Below are 25,425 nucleotides of genomic sequence, written 5' to 3' on the forward strand. Positions count from 1 at the left end.
TTCCCTATTTGCTCAGGACTATTTGTTGCCAATAGGTCAAGTATATTTTTGCAGCCATTTACACTTCAAGTGGGCTCCTGAACTAACTGTTCAAAATAATCTTCTAAGAACACATCCAGAGTGGTTTCTTATGACATTTTATGTTTACCACTGATGTTAAACATGTATTTTTCATCAAAATCTGTAGGGCAGATTGAAGTCAGCACCAACTGTAATTGTATGAATTGTGTATCTATTTAAAATGAGATTTTTTTAAAACTATTCAGCAGCTGTATTGTCTGAGTCTGGCGTCAGTAAAATGGACCAGTTATAAATCTGATCCAGTTGTCAGGTACAACTTCTGCACATATTAACTCACAAGAACTATCTACTTCAATTTCACTACAAGGTAAACTACTCCTGGCAGCATAAACACTCCATCACTAACTGTATTTAATTCATACTTTATGAACACAGTTAAGATCAAAACAAACTGCCAAATGATTTAGTAAAGATAACAATATGGTGAGAAAATTGGTAGTTGACCCTAAATAATGAAAAGTGTGAGGTTATTCATATGAATGCTAAAAGAAAACCATTAAATTTCGGTTACATGATAAATCAGTCAAATATAAACACCATAAATTCAGCTGCATACCTAGGAATTACAAGTACAAACAACTTAAATTTGAAGAAACACACAGAAAATGTTGTGGGGAAGGCAAAGGCATTTTATTGGTAAGACACTTAGAAAATGTAACAGATCTGCTTGTGAATCCTCTCTTAGAATACTGCTGCATGGTGTGGGATCCTTAGAATCCTGAGAATTTTTGCACTTCCTTCTTTCATCTATCAGTTAAAGTATTTCTTTTGTTACCTTAGGTTTCTTCATAATTACTGTCCTTTTACTTATATTTGTTAGTCCAATTCCTGAGCTTGCTCTTTTTACAGATGTTCATTCCTCTTCAACAGGACTCCCCAATGAGGTATTCATCACTGCATTATCTACAGCTCAGGAGAACTTCTAGCACACATCCTCATTCCCCAGAACATCTCCCCATGTTGATTTTTCCTGAAGCTTCTCTTAAGATTCAGACTTCTCTCCAACATTGCTAAATTGTGGTCTGAATCTATCTACTCCAGGGAGCACTTTACAAACGAACATCTGATATTAGAATCTCTATCTAGCCATGATGTAATCTAGATGGTATCTTCCTGTGTCTCTAATCCTTTTCCAAATATGGCTTCTGCTCTTGTGAGTTTTGAATGGTATATTCACTATTACAAAAAAATGGTTCAAATGGTATATTCACTATTACAAAAAAATGGTTCAAATGGCTCTGAGCACTATGGGACTTAACATCTGAGGTCATCAGTCCCCTAGAACTTAGAACTACATAAACCTAACTAACCTAAGGAAATAACACACATCCATGCCCTAGGCAGGATTCGAACCTGCGACCGTAGCAGTCATGCAGTTCCAGACTGAAGCGCCTAGAACCACTCGGCCACCCTGGCCAGCTTCACTATTACCAACTGAAGTTTACTGCCAACTTTTTTTAGTCTCTCTTCTCTCTCATTCATACTACTGAGCCCATATTCACCCAATAACATCACCTACTATCCTTTTCCTTGCAGCAGCATTCCAATCCTCCATGATCATTAGATCATCATGACATTTATCCATTCAATAGCCTCATATTCTCTCCTTAGCTTTTCATCTTTTGATTGTTGCATCAGCATGTCACATGTACTGTTGTTGTTGCTATTGTTTTGCTGCTAGTTCTGATGAAAATAATCCTATCATTCAGCTGTTCAAAGTAACTCACTCTCTGCCTTTCCTTCCTACTCTGAACTATATCTGTATTGAATCTTTGCATCTCCCTTTTCAAATTTTGTAGCTTCCCTACCATATTCAACTTCTGACAGTTCACACACTGACTTACAGAATGTTAACATTTCATTAGTCATTTAATCTTTTTCTCGTGTTCACCACTCAGTTGGAAGTCCCCAGGACCTTCTGCTAATGGAGATATCATCATGACTCTTCTTCCCTTAAAGGCCATATGTCTTCTGGATACACATTCTTCCCTTAGAGGCCATATCTTCTGGATACACTTTAAGCCTCTTTAATGCAGTGGTTTATATTGTCTTCGGCATTGTCATTCCATTTATTATTGGTGATTTTTCTGCTTTTTGTGGCAGGTTCTCAGTCTAATGGCATGAGGATGACCTGAACCAGTATCCACAACTCTGTTATTAATTCAAAATTTAAGTTGTGGTTGGTATCAAACCTGTGACTTTGATTACTAATCAAGGGTGCTACCCCTTATCTTTTCGCAAAATTTACCCAGTTGACTGGAATATCAAATTTGTAAGCAGTGCTACTCCAAAAGAAATGTTTATACCTGCTTCAGGAACCATCAGAAGGATTCAACATCTCAGTGACCTTCTCCTGTCATTCCAAACTCCACAAAGACTTACAGCAATGAAGTATGGATGTACACTGTAGATGGAATTATGTGCTTTAGACTCTCTAACAGCGGGCTGTGGGTTCCTTCCACAGTAAGTCTCTCTTTCACAGAATATGCACTAAAATAAACATCCCTTATAGACTAAACTTAGGGAATGGGATCCAAAGCTGTAATTCAGGCTTTCATAGTTTCTGAGCCATATAAGGAGATAGAAGAGCACAAAGCACATTTAAACTCTGATGCAATATACAATTTTAATGTATTAAAAATAATTAATTCAGCACATAGTCCATGGCATTCTTTCTGCTACATTGGAACATCAATGCATTGAAAATGTGATCAGAAGAGTGTTTAAAGATTTTCAGATAAAATGCGAGAATATAAAAGAGATTGGTTCACATGTTGCTGGGAGTACATTCTCTCCCCATTTTCATGGTTAAGAATTTATAGTGCATTATAGGAACTGAAATATGTAAAAACACTGGGTAAAGATACTTCATTGAGAGGAGTAATGCATAATAAAAAGGAATTTGCAGTGATTTTCAATTATTTCTGCCCAGCAAAACAAACTGAAATGAAAACTGCTTTGCGATGAATTCATAGCTGCCCTGATGTCAGATTTATAGGAGACAACTCTCGGGTACAATATGCCCACTTTTGTTTGTGTTGAACAGCTGCTATCAGTCCCAAAGTCAAAATGTCAATTTGTCTTTTCCACATTGCCAACACCTTTCATTGCATTATTCCCAAATGTGTTTAGATCTTGCCTTGTATGAACCATACTTAGTCAATACCATCTCACAATATTTCATCCAACCAGCACATATACCTACTAACAGGTCCTATTCAATGGTATCACAATTAACTTATTGTTGTTGGTACCACTAACCCATTTTCTGAACCTATTCTGGCAGTCATTAGGGTTTAACATCCCATTGACATTGAGGTCACTTGAGTCTATTATGACTGAATGATTGTATTTTCACTAATAGATACATACACAGCAACTCTGCAGCCATTTTGTGTGCAACTTTTGCATCACATAACATTACTGGGCAGATGGGATGATTTTCTCCAGCAATTCTGAATCCTGCTTTAACCATAGCACATCGGAATCTTTCTGTGTTTTTGAGTACACGTGATATAAAACATCCATCGTTAATAACTATATCAAGTGCCTGAAACAGAAAAAAAGAAAAGAATAAATCTGTTAGTATCCAATATTCATGGAAATGCTGTAAACTCACATAAGTAAATGTTTTCCGAACAGCGGCTCAAAAGAAGAATGTCATTATTGCAGCAATATATAGACTTACTCTTATTTAATGGCTTACTAGCTTAGTGCCTGCTGCTTCTGTTATACAGACTATATGATCTGCACATATATATTTTTCTGTAAGCAAAATTTTTATGTTCAGAATTTGCAACACCTTCTAAACTTTTCACACTAATTAAGGCCATGGAAGCATCGTCTTTTCCAAATGTACTTCTGACAAAAAAGTGATTATGGTAGCTTAAGTTCAAGGTTTTTGTTATTCATGCCTTTTGTGTTTCTGTTGTGATATTTCCATAGAAAGTTTCATCTGCTACTACATATTTCTTTATATCTAACTGAGAAGAGAAATACCAGTTTTCATAGATTTAGCTTTAAAATTTTTCTAATATAACAAAATTTTTCTTAAAAATTTTGATGTCCTGTTTTCCCCCATTATGGGGGAAACACATATTGTTTTATTTCTGATAGAGAAACCAGATATAAATTTTCATAGATTTAACTTTGAAAATGCTTTCATGATAAAATAATTTCATAAAACTTTTCATCCCATACTTCAACCCTTTAGAGGACTGAATTTTCAAAAACACTGAAACCCATTTTTTTGTGTTTCTAACAAGAGAAGTCAAATACCAGTTTCCATGAGGTAACTTTATAAATGTTTTAGTAGTTGTCTGATAATGTCTTATTTTCTAACAAAAACTTTGACCCATTATTTGACTTCCTTAGTGGTTAAATTCTTAAAAATGCTGAAATACATTTTTTTTATTTCTGCCTGAGAAACCAAATACCAATTTTTGTAGTTCTAATTTAAAAATTTCTTAGTGATTTTATATTTTCAAAAAGCCTTTTATCCAATATTTCACCACTATAGGAGTGGAGTTTTGAATGATCTCTTCTTCAATGATGCCTACAGTATAAGATCCACACACTCCCCAAAGTTCGAGTTTCTATTCTCAGTAGTTTTGGCTGGGCAATGATGAGCCAGTGAATCAGTCTGGCCCCATTTCACACCACTTGGGTACTGATTTTGCAAAAACAGTGAAACACATGTTTTTTTATTTGTACCTAAGAAGCCAATACCAATTTTTATGGATTTAGCTTTAAAAATGCTAACATAATGAAATATTTCCATAAAAAGTTTATCACCTGCTAATAGGTGTTGAATTTCCGAAAGACAATTAAATGTGTATTTTTTTAATTTCTAACCAAGAACTCAAATACAAATTTTCATTGATGTAGCTTTAAAATACTTAATTAGTTCTTTAAAAATGGTTTATTTTTTAAAAAAATTCACCCATTATTTCACCTCCACAGGGGTGCAGCTGTTGTCCCATACCATATTGGAGGCATGTACTGCTGCTCATTTTGAACAGAACCTGTGATGGTCAATTGTCTTGTTACTTGTCAGGATTGACATGACTAGTGTATGCACTTACATTGTTCTTTAGTGTGTGCTACCACAGGTATTGCACAAGTATCGATGTGGGAACTTTTCAAAATACGAGGGCTATCCACAAAGTACATTACGTTTTGGAATTAAAAATAAATAAAGTATTGGAAAATGTTGCCATTTAAATTAAGGCACTTATCATAGCGATGGACGAGCTTGGAAATTCCTTCGTCGTAAAATTCCGCCGCCTGCGCCTTCAACCACGTGGCGACTGTCTTTTGGGACAGAAAATGTGTGATTTCCTGGAAAGAGGCACTGCAATCAACTCTCAAAGGTATTGCCAAACTCTGCACAACCTCAGAAGAGGAATACAAAACAAGTGCAGGGGAAAGTTGGGCTCAAAGATCTTGCTGATTCATGACAATGCCCAGGCCCACATGGCAAATGCCACTCGTGAAGTTCTCGAATCTTTTAAGTGGGAGTTGTTTCCTCATCTGCCGTACAGCCCCAACCTGGCACCGAGCGAGTTCCACTTATTCCCAGCAGTGAAGAAGTGGTTGGCTATGCAGCGTTTTGATGACGACGCACAGCTTCAAGAAGAGGTAACCAGGTGGTTGAAGGCACAGGCGGCCGAATTTTACGATGAAGGAATTTCCAAGCTCGTCCATTGCTACGATAAGTGCCTTAATTTAAATGGCAACTATGTAGAAATGTAGTATTTAAGTGTGTCTTTCATCTGTATATAATAAAAAAAAATTCCAATACTTTATTTATTTTTAATTCCAAAACGTAATGTACTTTGTGGATAGCCCTCGTACGATATCTCATAAATAACTCGCACTAGGATCCTGCAAGTAACAATACTGAGATTCTAATTCACCCCACTTTTAGTTTGTAAATGGCATTGTTCCATTTAAAAAAACTATGTTTGCACAAAAATATGCATTCTAAGTATTATTACAATCTGTTGGTTGGCTTACAATATGAGCCCCTGACTACCAACCCATTCTATGAAAACCGGAGATCAATAACACTTTCCACTTCTGCAATATTTGTGATGCAGGTTTTAGGTGATTCACCTCATACATATAGACAAAGTTACAGAAAATGCAAACAATTTTTTTACTTAGCTTTTCTGAATTGTGTGGGCAGGAACGGCCCCTACAAAACATTTTCAGTCCTGCAATCCTGACCTTCGTCTTTGCTAGTGACTGTCTCATAACCACTTCTGCCCCTTTCACCTCCCAATAGGTACCATTAATATACACTTACATTTTATTTTTCATGGTCTCTCTCTTTCTCTGTTACATCTCACCCTTCCAACCCCAACTGCAACGTCCTCTGCCTGCACCAAAATCCTACCACATTCCCTTGCAGCCTCTCCCTTCCAGGTATCACGTTCCTCCTCCCCAACCATTTCCTATCCCTCTTCCCTGCCCCTTTAACTCACTTCACCCCTCAACTCAGATGGGCTGCACCACTGGAACAATCCAGTGGGCTAAGACAAGGTTGAAGGGTGAGAGAATGTGACTGTTTGTGTGTGTGGGTTTCTTTGTTAGCTGAAGAAACTTTTTACCTGAATCCTCAGCAATGTTTTCATAGTTTTCTCATGCCTGTAGCTCGCTCAGTGACTCAAGTGTTTACTGTTAGTCATTCCATTATTTGTATTCCACACAGGACTTTTAAGTCTACAGTTTTTTTCTAATGTATCTCCTTTCTTGTTTAGTAGAATAGTTACAACATTGTTTCCATTTTGAGGAATTATATTCCTGTATAAACATTTGGTAAGCAGTTTTAGTATTTCTTTTCCTCTACATCTGACCATTTCCATTCAAACACTATCAACTCCTCGCATCTTCCTTTCGCTCATACCTTGAATGGTTTTATATACCTCTCCTGGCATCTCTTCCAGAATACCTTTATTTTCACTACCAGTATTTCTGTATCATCAAATGCTTCTAACATTTCCACTCTGTTGTTAGTTACTGTGCCACCTCCCACCTTAAGTGGTGGAATGTTATATGTGCCAAACATATGTTGCTCTTCTGATTTTCAGGTTCTTATTGTTTCCAGTTGTTTCCCTTACTAAATTTTCAGTTTCTCTTGTCATATTCTCTGGAAGACAGTTCTGAACAGTTTTATTTAGTTCTGAATATTCTATTACATTCTTATTATCAACTGTTTGAAATTTTCACCTTTTTCTTAGTAGCTGTCTTCTTCCAGTTTACACGTTCTTTACCTTTACTTCCATCATAGTTAGATAATATTTTGATTTTTTGAATTAAGTACCTTTTTAAAGGATTGCTCCTTATGACTGTGCATGTAGGATATTCATTTTTTGAGACAGTAAACTCAAGGCTTATTCAGCCTGGTTTAACTCATTGTTTTTAATATATTCTGAAAATCAAAATTTGATTAGTTTCTCCCTCTCTATTTTGTATCTATTTTTAGTTTTATTTATTTATTCGATTAATCACATATATAATTTGGAAACTTAGAATAGTTTTATTCCCATATAACATGTACCTTTACAGATACAAACTTGTATTGGCTGGGAGTGCATGCAGTTTACATTTAGTGTTACAATTTTATGTCACAGAGTTTTCTAATTTTTTTTTTTTTTTTTTAAATTGCACTGTCTGACAAAAATGTGGAGCACCCAGAACACTTGGTGAGATGTTAATGGAACTACATACATGTACAAACAATTGTTCAGTATTCAAATGATTAGAGTTGCAGTTACCTCTGACAGAACAACCACCATAGTGGATTAGCGTTGTTTGTGGTTAATGTTGTTACCATGGCTGGTAAGGTATATAAAGGGCACAAACAGTGTCAAATGTGGAGTGATCACTGTGAAGGACTTGGCGATGCCATTTACTTTTGTGAGTGTGTGTCATTAGCACCGTACAAGTTTGAAAGTGGCTTCATCGTGGTTCTCCATTTGGGTCGAGGTGAAATTGTGCAAAATCCAGATTTGTGGGGTATTTGGATATGTCAGTGGCCCAACATTGGACTGCAAGAGAACATGAGGACAGAGAACATGAGGACATGAGAACATGAGGTCATAAACGTTTGGGCTTACCACTTCTGACCATCATAAGGGAGGATCAATGTAATGTTTATTGTAACATCGGCCTTGGGCTGTTAGCTGCAATGTGGTGACATGGTGGTCAAAATAACATGTTTGCAGAAGGACTGCAAGATGGGCTAGTGAAACACCACACTATGCAGTGGTAATAGCTATAGTAAGTGGGTTGATGTCATCACACTACAGCAAGACTCTTGTTATGGGCTACATGCGAAGCTGCCAGGTTTTGGTGTAACAAGTGGGTTTCAGAGGTGAATAAATGGACAGTGGTAGTTCTTTGGACTCCAGCAGCAGCACCATGACACCAGGGGTATACTGGGTGATGAGATGACTGGGCATCAGCAGTAGCAGCCATGAGTTTGAATCCAGTTAGAGCCTGTCACTTCAAGCACTGAATTACTTCTGGGTCTTGGTGCCACAGCACCACTGACCTCTCAGCTGCACTAGCTACTGCCACCAGTGAGTTCCTTGTAAGACTTGATGCCTCAGCACCACCTACCACCCAACTTCTGCCAAAAGGGCAGCAAGCTGAATTCCACAAGAATAAGCCATTTGTTAGTGGACCATCATTGTAGCACAACACACAGTGACACTGGTGCCATGGCTGTAAACTACTGAGGCTGCCAGCAGCTAATGAGGCTGCCAGCTGCACTCCAGACTGTCGGCAGCATCATGTGCGAGCCTATGTGAGCATCTCCTTGCTTGGATGGAAGCAGCCAGACATGAGCCAATGCCGGCTAGGGTCAACAGACTGAGGCCCACTGAGCTAATGATGCTGTGTGTAATTCAGGTTGAATAAATGCCTTTTTTTTGGTCAGCATTCTTTCTCCTACCCCATTGTCACCACCACTCACCTTACTGAGGGTCAACTGTACTCAAAAACAGAAATGGCTACGTTTGGAGTGGTGGCATGGGTGGGAAGTATGGGCTGTTGGTGAATGACATTGCACTGTGTTTGACAATGAATTGTGGTCCTGCACTGTCCATGAAGACCATCATCAGCAAGTATGGTGGTGAAGTGGAGAAAGGTTGCATTCATCCAACATTTTGAAGAGGCACAGTAGTATTACTCCTGGCATCATGGTGTGGGGACCCATTCGGTATGAGTTCAAGTCATAGCTCATGTTGATTGAAGGAACTCTGATGACACACTGGCACATCATGGACATCCTGCATTCTCATGTGTTATCACTCATGTGAAAATATAGTGGTGCCAGGTTTCAACAGGACAATGCTCAATCGCATATGAAACGTATGTCTATGAATTTCCTGCATGATGTTGAGGTGCAGCAACAGCTAACTAGATACCTAGATCTACTCCTGATAGAATGTGTGTTGGACTAGTTCAGATGTCAACTCTGTCCCAGTGTCAGTACTCTGGATATCAGGGACCAGTTACAACACTGTGGGTCAACTCCCTTAGGAGAGGTGACAGCAGATTTATAACATCCACCCTAACTGAATCTGTACATACATCAATGTCAGAGGGGTTGTAATGTCATAGTGATAAGCGAGCTTATACAGACAAGTTCTTTATAAATTTGACTGAATATTGTAATCACTAAAATAACATCACATTTATTAAAAAACTAAAAACCCGCCTTGATTGCAAAAAAAGCACCTAGCATTAAGTGTTAACCCAGGTTTCGGCGTAGATAACTACACCTTCTTCAGAACAACAATAAAACCCACAAGTTTTTTTGTTGTTATGTAGAAGATGTAGTTCTCTACGCCGAAACCTGGGTTAACACTTAACACTTTTTTCGCAATCGAGGCAGGTTTTTAGTTTTTTAATATATTAACCAACGATTGCTGATGCACTGCGATGTTGAAGGTTTTTAACATCACATTCCTTGTCAACCCATGAAATTTCATTTTGTTTCCTCTTTCCCTTGTGGGTGTTTCACATTCTGTCAGGCAATGTACATTAGTGTGACTTGCACGTTAGTGGTAGAACTTTTAGTGTTTTAAACAGTGGATTACATGACTGTCTGGCTCTGATCCATGTAATAATCCAAATGGTTTTAGTTTGGATTTTGAAGTTCACCAGAGCAGCTGGGGAATTTTCCCAGAATATATTCCAAGTGTGCAATAAAATAGGCACATATTACTGGCTGCTCATTTAGCCATTCCTCTAGAGCCCTTACAAAGATAACAAACTGTACTAGCTTGGCATTAATGTTTTCAATTTTAGATAACTTTATATCCAAATGGCAAGAAATTTTGTTGCCTCTTCATTCAGAGTGGAGTCTTGGTTGATGGTGGTCTCTGGATAATGCAAGACTTTGATTTGACAGTTACTGAAATTTAATGCAACTATTTTCCTGTTGTTTAATATCAGCTGATTTATTGTTGACAATTTACTAAGTTATTTTTTAACATGTCTGATATCTTCTTTTCTTGCAACCTTCAATAAAAATGTGTCATCAACAAACAGAATAATTAATATGTGTGAATCAACATGCACATTCATATTACGGATATAAATCAAGAGAAGAGCAGGTCCCATTAGTGACCCCTGACGTACCTTATATGTGATGTACAGTTCTTCAGACAAATATTCAGTAACTGTTTATACTTATACTCCTACACATATGATACATACTTTTTACTTATGGTTACTAAGAAAAGAACAAATATATTCATTTGCCAGTCAATTATGTCACAGTAATCAAGCTTGTTTAGAAGAGTTATAGGGATTACCAAGACAAAAGCTTTGGTTGTATCTAAAAATGTATGTGCTGTTTGCTGTTTTCATCAATTGTTTTCAAAGCAAGGCTATGTGCTCACAGACAGCTGTCTCAGAAACCATGTTGAGAATTGGCTAATACTCCATTTTTGTTGATAAACTTTATTAATTCGTTCAAGGCACAATTTACAGGTTCCCCTCTATGCTCATAAGGGCATAAATGTCTATAGAGGCATGCTAATTAATAAAGACAACAATAAATAACAATGCATGCTGGAAGAGTCACATGGCAAACAACTACAATAAAATTCAAATAATTACTACCTCTCAATCAAGGGGGGTCCTCACTTGTGGCTGTCTTTGAGCAGGGTAGACCTATGAATAGCTTACAGTACTTTTTCAGCATTATCTGGTGAGAGAAAACTCACTACAGTGGCATGCTTGGCAGTAAAGGGGTGATGGAACTCCTGGTGCACACTACACTTCAGTGCGTTAAGTACACCACACTGCAAACAGAAATGAAAATACTGATACCAGAGGCAAACCTGGCATCTGGCTTTGTACAGCTGCAGTCAAGGGAAGACCCTCGAGGGAATGCAGCTCACGAAGACAGTGTGGAAGATGCAGTAGTACTCCTCTCATTAACTCGACTGTGAAAAACCACTGACATTGCATGTGGGTGCAAAATCCTGCTATTTGTCCATACTCTGGCAAAGTGCAGCAGATGATGATGTGACCCCCATGGCGTTGTGCAGGATGAGCTGCTGAGAGCATGGTCAGGAGAAATTGCCTCATGAAAATGAAAGAAGAGACCGCATCAATGATGGTTTGGCATGCATGGCATCTGGAAAGCATGGTAGTCTAAGCTCTAACTTTGGCAGTAGGGACCAGTGTGGGGATGCATTGGAATATTGGCTGGCACACACTACAGTGATTGCTGATTTTTGGTGAGCACAGCCCATCATTTGCTGCTGAGAGAGGAGGCATATGGAAGAAGTCACCACACAGTTCCTCCCTTCTGAGGAGAAAACACATGTAAACTGCACAGAGGGGCGTTTGGAGCTGACTGAGGACGCTTGCTGGCAGGCATGCATGGGTTGTTACCGCCGTGCTCATGCTCTGGTTTCTGGTGAGAGAAGAAGCATGGGCAGCTCCTGTGCATGGCATTGGGAGTGTGTAGAATAGTGTCACTGTTGCAACAGTGCAGGTGCTAGGAGTGGTGGCGATGGCACTTTCGGGAGTGGCAAGGACCTGGGGAGGCAGGGCAATGTCAGCATTGGCTGGAGGCTATGGAAAGGGTGGTGTGGTGGTGACATTGGAGTCCCAGGCACTGGGAGGTGTGTCAGTCATGTACTCAGTTGGCATTGGGCCCAGAGGTGGTTCAGGGATGGAATTGGCTAGTAGTGTGTCAGACACTGTGTCAGGGGTGGTGCTGGCCAGTGGCACATTGCATGTTGGGTGCAGTGTCGGGGATGGTGTTTGCCTGCATTGTATCGGAGCGAGTGTTGATGGTGCTGTGTCTGGAACCAATGGTAGGTGGGGGCAACTTGACCATTATGATGCTGTGTTCATTGGGTGGGGGGGACACTATGATACTGGCCAGCTTGAGCCTTTCTGTGGACACAGTTGTTGCAACCCTGTTCAGACAAATCAAGAACATCTTGTCTCTGTATTGCAACACAAAGTGTGAGGCCGAATACTGAGGATCGAATGACAGCTGGTATGCATGCACCCAAATCATGATGTGTGTGAATGCTGTGAGGTCATGGTAGATGAAGGTACAGTGCTCACCATGATGTTGTGGAGGTGTTGGTTGCAGGTGGGCCATGAAGCCTTGTAGCTGCTGCATAGAACCTGGGATGGTACTATTGGATTTGATCTGAGACATAAGTTTATTTTTATTGAGAAAATCTATGTTAAAGTCACCACAAACTAAAACATAACATCTTGTTGCACTTGCTTTAGTTAGGAAACATTCCACTTTTCTGGAAATAACCCCAAAATTTTCTAATGGACTGTGGCTCTTACCAAATTTAATTTCAGAATTTTAATTGCTGTCATCTCAAAGTGTTTTTCACTAATTTGAAGGGTAATATTAGCTATTTAGTAAGTTCTATGTAATCCATAGTGAACATTAAGTCTACAATAACAGTCATGCAAAGAGAAATTTTAGAGGGAGTGAGATTTCATTAAGGACTCACCAACACAGTGTTCAGAAAGACATATTATAGAAATAAATGTGTGGATTGTCTGTTCAGATTAGATTAGATTAGATTAATACTAGTTCCATGCATCATGAATACGATATTTTGTAATGATGTGGAACGAGTCAAATTTTCCAATACATGACATAATTAGGTTAATTTAACAACATACTTAAGTTCATATAACAACTTTATTTTTTGTGTTTTTTGTTTTTCTTTATGTTTTTATTTTTATTTATTTTATTTTTTTAATATTTTTGTTTTTTTTCTTTTTTTTCTTAATTTATATCTAAAAATTCCTCTATGGAGTAGAAGGAGTTGTCATTCAGAAATTCTTTTAATTTCTTCTTAAACACTTGTTGGTTATCTGTCAGACTTTTGATACTATTTGGTAAGTGACCAAAGACTTTCGTCTCAGTATAATTCACCCCTTTCTGTGCCAAAGTTAGATTTAATCTTGAATAGTGAAGATAATCCTTTCTCCTAGTATTGTAGTTATGCACACTGCTATTACTTTTGAATTGGGTTTGGTTGTTAATAACAAATTTCATAAGAGAGTATATATACTGAGAAGCTACTGTGAATATCCCTAGATCCTTAAATAAATGTCTGCAGGATGATCTTGGGTGGACTCCAGCTATTATTCTGATTACACGCTTTTGTGCAATAAATACTTTATTCCTCAGTGATGAATTACCCCAAAATATGATGCCATATGAAAGCAATGAGTGAAAATAGGCGTAGTAAGCTAATTTACTAAGATGTTTATCACCAAAATTTCCAATGACCCTAATTGCATAAGTAGCTGAACTCAAACGTTTCAGCAGATCATCAATGTGTTTCTTCCAATTTAATCTCTCATCAATGGACACACCTAAAAATTTGGAATATTCTACCTTAGCTATATGCTTCTGATTAAGGTCTATATTTATTAATGGCGTCATACCATTCACTGTACGGAACTGTATGTACTGTGTCTTATCAAAATTCAGTGAGAGTCCGTTTACAAGGAACCACTTAGTAATTTTCTGAAAGACAGTATTGACAATTTCATCAGTTAATTCTTGTTTGTCAGGTGTGATTACTTTACTTGTATCATCAGCAAAGAGAACTAACTTTGCCTCTTCATGAATATAGAATGGCAGTCATTAATATATAATAAGAACAACAAAGGACCCAAGACTGACCCTTGTGGAACCCCATTCTTGATAGTTCCCCAGTTTGAGGAATGTGCTGATCTTTGCATGTTATGAGAACTACTTATTTCAACTTTCTGCACTCTTCCAGTTAGGTACAAATGAAACCATTTGTGCACTGTCCCACTCATGCCACAATACTTGAGCTTGTCTAGCAGAATTTCATGATTTACACAATCAAAAGCCTTTGAGAGATCACAAAAAATCCCAATGGGTGGTGTTCGGTTATTCAGCTCATTCAAAATTTGACTGGTGAAAGCATATATGGCATTTTCTGTTGAAAAACCTTTCTGGAAACCAAACTGACATTTTGTTAGTAGTTCATTTTTACAGATATGTGAAGCTACTCTTGAATACACTACTTTCTCAAAAATTGTGGATAAAGCTGTTAGAAGGGAGATTGGACGGTAATTGTTGACATCAGATCTATCCCCCTTTTTATGCAAAGGTATAACAATAGCATATTTCAGTCTATCAGGGAAAATGCCCTGTTCCAGAGAGCTATTACACAGGTGGCTGAGAATCTTACTTATCTGTCGAGAACAAGCTTTTAGTATTTTGCTGGAAATGCCATCAATTCCATCTGAGTTTTTGCTTTTAAGCAAGTTTATTATTTTCCTAATTTCAGAGGGAGAAGTGGGTGAGATTTCAATTGTATCAAATTGCATAGGTATGGCCTCTTCCATTAACAGCCTAGCATCTTCTAATGAACACCTGGATCCTACTATATCCACAACATTTAGAAAATGATTATTAAAAATATTTTAAACTTCTGACTTTTTGTTCGTAAAGTTTTCATTCAATTTGATGGTAATACTGTCTTCCTCTGCTCTTGGTTGACCTGTTTCTCTTTTAATAATATTCCAAATTGTTTTAATTTTATTATCAGAGTTGCTGATTACAGACATGATACACATACTCCTGGATTTTTTAATAACTTTTCTTAATATAACACAGTAGTTTTTATAATGTTTGATAGTTTCTGGGTCACTACTCTTTCTTGCTGTCAGATACATTTCCCTTTTCCGGTTACAAGATATTTTTATAGCCTTAGTAAGCCATGGTTTGTTACAAGGTTTCTTACGAGTGTATTTAACTATTTTCTTGGGGAAGCAGTTTTCAAATGCATTTACAAAAATGTCATGAAATAAATTATATTTTAAATTGGCATCAGGTTCATGGTACACCTCATCCCAGTCTAACTGCTGTAGGCTTTCCCTGAAATTTGCAATTGTTAAAGCGTTGACTGAATGTACTACTTTGGTTGGTTGGTTGGTTTGGGGGATTAAAGGGACCAGACTGCAACAGTCATCGGTCCCTTTTTTCAAAAAATTAAAACCACCCAAAGAGAAGAAAAACGAACAGCAGGAAAAACGTCAGACGACACAGGACAAGAAATACTCCTACAGAGATCAGACAAGACAAACTAAAATCACACAGAGTGTGATGATGGTTGGCCGACCATAGAGATAAAAAGGAAAAGCCAACCACCGAGAACACATTAAAAACTCAGCGTAAAATCGTAGGCCAATGGCCAGAATCAACACAAAAGAACAGAACAAACACTCAGGGTAAACGATAAAAACCCCCTGCCCGAATAAAACGTAAAACTAAGCCAGCCATAACAGGGTCATCAGATAAAAGGGCAGGGAGCGTATCAGGTGGCGCAAATGTCTGCCTGACCACAGCTAATAGGGGGCAGGCCAACAAAATGTGGGCCACTGTCAAAGCCGCCCCGCAGCGACATAGAGGAGGGTCCTCCCGGCGCAGTAAAAAACTGTGTGTCAGCCGGGAGTGGCCAATGCGGAGCCGACAAAGGATGACTAGTCCCTGCGGTTGGCTCGCAAGGATGACCGCCACACAGTCGTCGTCTCCTTAATGGCACGGAGTTTATTGGGCGTGATCCGATCGCGCCATTCAGCGTCCCAAAGCGCAAAAACTTTTCGGCAGAGGACTGCACGCAAATCAGTCTCTGGGAGGCCAACATCCAGAGATGGTTTACTCGTGGCCTCTTTCGCCAGGCGGTCAACATGTTCATTGCCCGGGATACCGACATGACCGGGGGTCCACACAAAGACCACAGAGCGGCCGCAACGCACAAGAGTATGCAGGGACTCGTGGATAGCCATCACCAGACGAGAACGAGGAAAACACTGGTCGAGAGCTCGTAAACCGCTCAGGGAATTGCTACAGATAACAAAGGACTCACCTGAGCAGGAGCGGATATACTCTAGGGCACGAAAGATGGCGACCAGCTCAGCAGTGTAAACGCTGCAGCCATCCTGCAAGGAAAGTTGTTCGAAATGGTCCCCTAGAGTGAACGCATACCCGACACGACCAGCAACCATCGAACCGTCAGTGTAAACAATGCCAGAGCCCTGATACGTGGCCAGGATGGAATAAAAGCGGCGGCGGAAGGCCTCTGGAGGGACTGAGTCCTTCGGCTCCTGTGCCAAGTCGAGCCGAAGGCAAGGGCGACGAACACACCATGGGTGTGTATGCAAAGTGGCCCGGAAAGGAGGTGGAACAGTGAAAACCTGAAGCCCAGAGAGAAGCTCTTTGACGCGGACCGCGATTGTACAACCAGACCAGGGCCGACGTTCTGGCAGATGGACGACCGATCGCGGGAACAGGAGGCGATAGTTTGGATGCCCGGGCAAGCTTAGAACATGGGCAGCATAAGCGGCCAGCAAACATTGGCGTCGTAACCGCAGTGGAGGGACACCTGCCTCCACTAGTACGCTGTCCACAGGGCTGGTGCGGAAAGCACCAGTGGCAAGGCATATCCCGCTGTGGAGATTTGGGTCCAGCACCTGTAACGCAGATGGGGATGCTGAGCCGTAAGCCAGGCTCCCATAATCCAGACGGGACTGGATTAGCGCCTGGTAGAGCCGCAACAGGGTAGATCGGTCGGTGCCCCAGCGGGTGTGGCTCAAGCATCTCAGAGCGTTTAGATGCCGCCAACACGTCTGTTTAAGCTGCCGGATATGAGGCAGCCAAGTCAACTGGGCATCGAAAACCACCCCCAAAAACCTGTGGGTCTCCACCACAGCAAGAAGTTCGTTGTCAAGAGAAAGCCGCGGCTCAGGATGGACCGTTCGGCGCCGGCAGAAATGCATAACGCGGGTCTTGGCAGCCGAAAATTGAAAACCATGCGCTGCACCTCAAGACTGCGCCTTGCGGATTGCGCCCTGTAGCTGACGTTCAGCAGCTGCAATGCCAATAGAGCTGTAGTAAAGGCAGAAGTCGTCAGCATACAGGGAAGCGGAGACAGAATTTCCCACGGCCGCAGTGAGGCCGTTAATGGCTATTAGAAACAGGCAGACACTTAAAACAGAACCCTGTGGCACGCCGTTCTCCTGGACGTGGGAGGAACTATATGAGGCTGCTACTTGCACGCGGAAGGTACGATACGACAGGAAATTGCGGATAAAGATCGGAAGAGGACCCCGTAGACCCCATCCATGAAGCGTAGAAAGGATGTGATGACGCCATGTCGTATCGTACGCCCTCCGCATGTCGAAAAAGACAGCGACCAGGTGCTGACGGCGGGCAAAGGCAGTACGGATGGCCGACTCCAGGCTCACCAGATTGTCGGCGGCGGAGCGGCCTTTACGGAACCCACCCTGAGACGGAGCCAGAAGGCCCCGAGACTCCAGTACCCAATGCAAGCGCCGGCTCACCATCCGTTCGAGAAGCTTGCAAAGAACGTTGGTGAGGCTAATGGGGCGGTAGCTGTCCACCTCCAAAGGGCTCTTCCCCGGTTTCAAAACGGGGATGACAATGCTCTCCCGCCATTGCGACCCAGAGACGGTTGTACAGGTCGAGGAGGCGTCGCTTGCAGTCCACTGAAAGGTGTTTCAGCATCTGACAGTGGATGCTATCTGGCCCGGGAGCGGTATCAGGGCAAGCGGCAAGGGCACTCTGAAATTCCCACTCACTGAATGGAGCGTTGTAGGATTCAGAAGTGTGGGTGCGAAAAGAAAGGCTCTGACGTTCCATCCACTCTTTAATGGAGCGGAAGGCCTGGGGGTAATTCGCCGAAGCGGAACTCATAGCAAAACGCTCTGCTAAGTGGTTTGCAATGACGTCGGAGTCAGTACAAACTGCTCCATTCAGTGAGAGCGCAGGGACGCTGACATGTGTCCGATAGCCGTAGACGCGTCGAATCTTGGCCCAGACCTGCGATGGAGTGACATGGAGGCCAATGGTGGACACATACCGCTCCCAGCACTCCTGCTTGCTTTGGCGGATAAGGCGGCGGGCCCGCGCACGCAGTCGTTTGAAGGCGATCAGGTGTTCAATGCAGGGATGTCGCTTGTGACGCTGTAGCGCCCGCCGGCGATCTGTAATCGCTGCAGCGATCTCAGGCGACCACCAAGGCACAGTCCGCCGCCGAGGGGACCCAGAGGAGCGGGGAATGCCAGATTCGGCGGCAGTAACGATGCCGGTGGTGACCGATTGAACCACCGCATCAATGTCATCATGAGAGAGAGGCTCAAGAGCGGCAGTGGAGGAGAACAAGTCCCAGTCAGCCTTATTCATAGCCCATCTGCTAGGGCGCCCAGAAGAGTGACGCCGTGGTAGTGACAGAAAGATCGGAAAGTGGTCACTACCACACAGGTCGTCATGCACACTCCATTGGACAGACGGTAAGAGGTTAGGGCTACAGATTGAAAGGTCAATGGCGGAGTAGGTGCCATGCGCCACACTGAAGTGTGTGAAGGCACCATCATTTAACAGCGAGAGATTGAGCTGCGACAATAAATGCTCAACGATGGCGCCTCGACCTGTTGCCACTGATCCACCCCACAGAGGGTTATGGGCGTTGAAGTCGCCCAATAGCAAGAAAGGTGGCGGCAATTGGGCGACCAGTGCAGCCAGGACATGCTGCGAGACATCACCATCCGGTGGAAGGTAAAGACTGCAGACAGTAACAGCCTGTGGCGTCCACACCCGTACAGCGACAGCCTCTAAAGGTGTCTGGAGAGGGACAGACTCTCTGTGCAAAGTGTGAAGGAAATATATGCAGACGCCACCAGACACCCTTTCATAAGCTGCTCGGTTCTTATAATAACCCCGATAGCCACGGAGGGCGGGGGTTCGCATTGCTGGAAACCAAGTTTCCTGGAGAGCAATGCAGAAGAAAGGGTGAAGGCTGATTAGTTGGCGGAGCTCAGCTAGATGGTGGAAGAAACCGCTGCAGTTCCACTGGAGGATGGTATTGTCCATGGCTGAGAAAGGCGTGACGGGACTGGGAAGGCAGATTACGCCACTGGGTCACCTGCTGCCTCCGATTGAGCACCTGTGCTAGTGCTATCCATGGCATCTGAGGGACCGGCGAGATCGAGGTCCTCAGCAGACGCAAGGATCTCCACCTCATCCTCAGATGCAGAGCTTTTAGGTAGCGGTGGAGTAGGTGCAACCGCAGGTGTCTTGGACTTACAGGTCTTCAAAGTCGTTTTCTCTCGCTGTTCCTTTGGTTGCCGTTGGTGAGAGGGCTTATTGGAGTCAGTCTCTGGGACCAAAGAGGATCGCGAAGCCCGTCGACCAGCGACCTGTGGCTTCTTCAGCCACTGGCTGGTGTCTGCTGTGCCGCTGGTAGGAACCTGGGAAGGGAGTGACCCAAGGGATCCCTTCCGAGCGAGAGAAGCCGAAGAAGACTTACGCTTCTCCGGCTTAGAAGTGGGGACTGGTGTCCCCGATGATTTAGTGGGTGCTGCTCCCGAGGTAGATGGTGTGGGAGCAACAGCGAGAGAAGGGGCCCCCATTGTCAAGGGGGCAGGTGAGGTCCTCTGATTCTGAGAGCTGACTGTATAACTTGCAGCTGAAGGAGCTGGAGCAGGAGTGACAGTGGAGGCATAAGATGACATCATGCACACGGGATGTAGCCGTTCAAATTTCCGCTTAGCCTCAGTGTAAGTCAGTCGGTCCAGGGTCTTATATTCCATGATTTTGAATTCTTTCTGTAAGACACTGCAGTCCGGCGAGCAAGGGGAATGAGGCTCTCCACAGTTGACACAGACGGGAGGCGGAGCACATGAAGTATCGGGATGAGATGGGCGTCCACAATCTCGACATGTGAGGCTAGAAGTACAGCGAGAGGACATGTGACCGAACTTCCAGCACTTAAAGCACCACATCGGGGGAGGGATATAGGGTTTGACGTCACACCGGTAGACCATCACCTTGACCTTCTCTGGTAAGATATCACCTTCGAAGGCCAAGATGAAGGCACCGGTAGCTACCTGATTCTCCCTCGGACCCCGATGAACACGCCGGACGAAATGTACACCTCGTCGCTCTAAGTTGGCGCGCAGCTCGTCATCGGACTGTAAAAGGAGATCGCGGTGAAAAATAATTCCCTGGACCATATTGAAGCTTTTATGGGGGGTGATAGTAACAGAAACATCCCCCAACTTCGTACAAGTGAGCAAGGCTCGTGACTGGGCAGAGGATGCCGTTTTTATTAAGACTGACCCTGACCGCATCTTGGACAAGCCCTCCACCTCCCCGAACTTGTCCTCTAAATGTTCGACAAAGAACTGAGGCTTCACAGACACAAACGATTCCCCGTCAGCTCTGGTACAGACGAGATATCGGGGCGAATACCTGTCGCTCTCATTCATAGCCTTTCGTTCCTCCCATGGTGTGGCGAGGGAGGGGAACAATTTGGGGTCATAAACGTTACCTTTAAAATGGGCCCTCGATGCTTTGAGACTGCTGGTGGCTGGCCACCAGCAAGAGAAGATGTGCCACGCTTCATTGTGTGTCATCCACCCTGATGCCACCTACTCCGGCCAAGGGCCCTCCCCACGGGCGCCACCCAGCCATAGCAAAGGCCACCTGGCAGGATGGCCATTGCCGGGAGTCCCGATGCCCCAGGGAGATGGGCATCTACTCCTTGGCATACGTGGGGAGGTAATGGCGCAGGCATCAGTAGAGCGATCCCTGTGTTGTCAGGGGGCTACAACCAAGAGGGTACATGGTGGCCCCACCACAACGGACTGGCTACCGTGCTGGATGTTAGGTGACATGTGGTCCATGGTCGCCGTCAGTGCAGAAAGTGGCCCTGCACATCGCTTGGCAGAAAGTGCACGCAGGAACGTATCCATGCCAATGAGATGTAGAGCGGGCAGGACTGCAACGCAACGACGAAAAAGCTGGCGAAAGTTCTCAACGCAAGATGGACACAATGCACCAAGTAAGGTGCCCTTCCCCAATCGGCTCGCTCTTCGGAAAAATTTTGAGATATGGAGGTCAAACCCGACAGGGGACCATCACATAAGGCCGAAACGTTGGAGACTCCTTTTAGTCACCTCTTACGACAGGCAGGAATACCGCGGGCCGATTCTTACCCCCGAACCCGCAGGGGGGGTACTACTTTGGAGGACTGTTTAGTATTGCTGAATGGAGCTATGTCATATATTGTAACTAGCTGTGCACCATGATCAGAAAGACCATTCTCAACAGGCTGAGCATTTATCTCGTTAAACTTATCTTGGTCTATAAAGAAGTTATCTATCAGTGAGCTGCTATCCTTTACCACCTGAGTAGGAAAATCAATAACGGGTGTCAAATTGTCTGACAATGGCATATGAAGCCAAAACCCAGTTCATGATGAAATATAAAATAAATACTATTATGGAATATTACTATTGGGTATTCAATTTCTAATATGTCTACATTTCTCCAAGAACCAGACATATATTACATAAATGTTGATAAAAGAGGAATTATCACATTCACAGAAAAAAAGAATATTTATACAGTAATATAAAAGTAAGGAAATTTTACGTAGATCAGCACAGAAGTGCATGCATGTGGTTTAAAATCTGAAAACATAATACTTGTGATTGTTACAGCATACAGTTCTCCACTGGCTAACTGACAACTTCTCATGGAACTTTTTGATGGTTTATTGTGTTGCCAATCAGGCAGAAATATGGGGTTATTAATTAAATGAAAGTTGGTAAGTGTGTTTTTTGTACATCTGAAAGGTGATGTCTGTCCAAATTACAGTGGCAAAGTAGCAGCACAGTGAGGATTCAAATTAAGTTTGTTTTAAATACACACTGTTACAGTCATGAGCATTAGTTACCTCTAACCTTGGACATGGTAAGTTGATGTTAGCCAAGACAAAGGTGACAAAGACACTGTTATCAAGACCTCACTGAGATTGAACAAGATCGTGCAATAGGGCTATGAGAGGGTTGATGTTCCTCCTGTGACATGGCAGAAAGACTCAGCAGGAATGTAGCCACTGTACATGGTTGCTGGCAGCAGTAGTCATGAGAATGAGTGGCCACAAAAATACTGGGCTCCAGACTACCACATGGCACTACCTGCAGCAGCAATTTGAGCAGCAGTTGGCACTACAGTGACACAATGAACTGTTACAAATTGGTTACTTCAAGGACAACTCTGAATTGGACACCCTGTAACATGCATTCCACTGACCTCAGACCACCACTATTAGTGACTTCAGTGGTGTCAATCAAGAGTTCATTGGAGGGCAGGGAGAAGGTGTGTTGAGTTTTCTAACGAAAGATGGTTCTGCCTCAGGGCCAAAGATGACTGTGTGTTGGTTAGGAGGAGGCCAGTTGAGGGTTGGCAATCAACCTGTCTGTGTGCTGCACACACTTGGAGCTATGGCCTGGGGTGCAATTTTGAATGACAGCATGACAATTCTTGTGATTATCCCACTCATCCTGACTGCAAATCTGTACATCAGTCCCGTGATTCAACCTGTTGTGCTGCCATTCATGAACAGCATTCCAGGTGGTGTTTCCCAACAGCGTAATGCTCACTCACATATCGCTGTTGTAATGTAACATGCTCTACAGAGTGTCAACATATTGCTTTGGCCTGCTCAATTACCAGATCTGTCTCCAGTTGAGTACATATGGAACATCATCAAACAACAATTCCAGTGTCATTGAGAAACAGCATTAAACTCTCCTGTATTTACCAACCAAGTGAAACAGGCATGAAACTCCATCCTACAAACTAATATTCAGCACCTGTATAATACAATGCATGCGCGTTTACATGCTTCATTCAACATTCTGTTGGTTACACGTTATTAATGTACCTGCATTTCACATTTGGTGTGCTAGTACATCGCCCTAGTAAAGACCCTCTATATACTCCTTCCACCTTTCTGGTTTCCCTTCTTTGCTTAGAACTGGGTTTCCACCTGAGCTCTTGATATTCATACAAGTGGTTCTCTTTTTTCCAAAGGTCTCTTTAATTTTCCTGTAGGCAGTATTTATCTCACCCCTCAAGAGATAAGCCTCTACATCCTTACATTTGTTCTCTAGCCATCCCTGCTTAGCCAATCTGCACTTCCTGTCGATCTCATTTTTGAGACGTTTGTATTCCTTTTTGCCTGCTTCATTTACTGCATTTTTATATTTTCTCTTTTCATCAATTAAATTCAATATTTCTTCTGTTACCCAAGGATTTCTTAGCCCCAATCCATATTCACCTTCTCTCCCTTTTCCTACTCTCGAATTCCAGTCAAACATGACTATTAAATTTTCATCTCCCTTCGCTACCTGAATAATTTCTTCATCATCTGCAGAGCTAGTTGGCATATAAACATGTACTACTGTAGTAGGCATGAGCTTCGTGTCTATCTTGGCCACAATAATGCGTTCACTATGCTGTTTGTAGTAGCTTAACCGCACTCCTATGTTTTTATTCATTATTAAACCTACTCCTGCCTTACCCGTATTTGATTTTGTATTTATAATTCTGTATTCACCTGACCAAAAGTCTTATTCCTCCTGCCACCGAACTTCACTAATTCCCACTATATCTAACTTAACCAATCCATTTCCCTTTTTAAATTTTCTAACCTACCTGCCCAATTAAGGGATCTGACATTCCACGCTCCAATCCATAGAATGCTAGTTTTCTTTCTCCTGATAACGACATCCTCTGGAGTAGTCCCCACCCGGAGATCCGAATGGGGGACTATTTTACGTCCGGAATATTTTACCCAAGAGGACACCATCATCATTTAACCATACAGTAAAGCTGCATGCCCTTGGGAAAAATTATGGCTGTAGTTTCCCCTTGCTTTCAGCCGTGCGCAGTACCAGCACAGCAAGGCCGTTTTGGTTAGTGTTACAAGGCCAGATCAGTCAATCATCCAGACTGTTGCCCCTGCGACTACTGAAAAGGCTGCTGCCCCTCTTCAGGAACCACATATTTGTCTGGCCTCTCAACAGATACCCCTTCACTGTGGTTGCACCTATGGTATGACCATCTGTATCGCTGAGGCACGCAAGCCTCCCCACCAACAGCAAGGTCCATGGTTCATGGGAGAGGCTGTAGATGAAGATTAAATGGGAGATACGATACTGCGTGAAGAGTTTGACAGAGCACTGAAAGACCTGAGTCAAAACAAGGTTGGTTCAAATGGCTCTGAGCACTATGGGACTTAACATCTATGGTCATCATTCCCCTTCAAAACAAGGCCCCAGGAGTAGACAACGTTCCATTAGAACTACTGACAGCCTTGGGAGAGCCAGTCCTGGCAAAACTCTACCATCTGGTGAGCAAGATGTATGAGACAGGCGAAATACCCTCAGACTTCAAGAAGAATATAATAATTCCAATCACAAAGAAAGCAGGTGTTGACAGATGTGAAAATTACTGAACTATCCGTTTAATAAGTCACAGCTGCAAAATACTAACGCAAATTCTTTACAGACGAATGGGTATACTGGTAGAAGCCAACCTCGGGGAAGATCAGTTTGGATTCCGTAGAAATATTGGAACACATGAGGCAATACTGACCTTACGACTTATCTTAGAAGAAAGATTAAGGAAAAGCAAACCTACATTTCTAGCATTTGTAGACTTAGAGAAAGCTTTTGACAATGTTGACTGGAATACTCTCTTTCAAATTCTAAAGGTGGCAGGGGTAAAATACAGGGAGCAAAAGTCTATTTACAATTTGTACAGAAACCAGATGGTAGTTATAAGAGTCGAGGGGCATGAAAGGGAAGCAATGGTTGGGAAGGGAGTGAGGCAGGGTTGTAGCCTCTCCCCGATGTTATTCGATCTGGATATTGAGCAAGCAGTAAAGGAAACAAAAGAAAAATTCGGAGTAG

The 25,425-nt window shown here is 42.4% G+C and overlaps 1 protein-coding gene across 1 annotated transcript in view; it reads right to left on the reverse strand.

The window, feature by feature from the left end:
- LOC126260457 (2-amino-3-ketobutyrate coenzyme A ligase, mitochondrial-like) overlaps positions 1-25,425 on the reverse strand; it is a 181,414-nt gene that overhangs the window by 15,203 nt on the left and 140,786 nt on the right. The window contains exon 7 of the mRNA XM_049957785.1: positions 3,454-3,631. Within this exon, the coding sequence (XP_049813742.1) occupies positions 3,454-3,631 (178 nt within the window). The remainder of the gene's footprint in view (positions 1-3,453; positions 3,632-25,425) is intronic.

This window comes from Schistocerca nitens, chromosome 5 (genome assembly GCF_023898315.1).
Source record: "Schistocerca nitens isolate TAMUIC-IGC-003100 chromosome 5, iqSchNite1.1, whole genome shotgun sequence".
NCBI lineage: Eukaryota > Metazoa > Arthropoda > Insecta > Orthoptera > Acrididae > Schistocerca > Schistocerca nitens.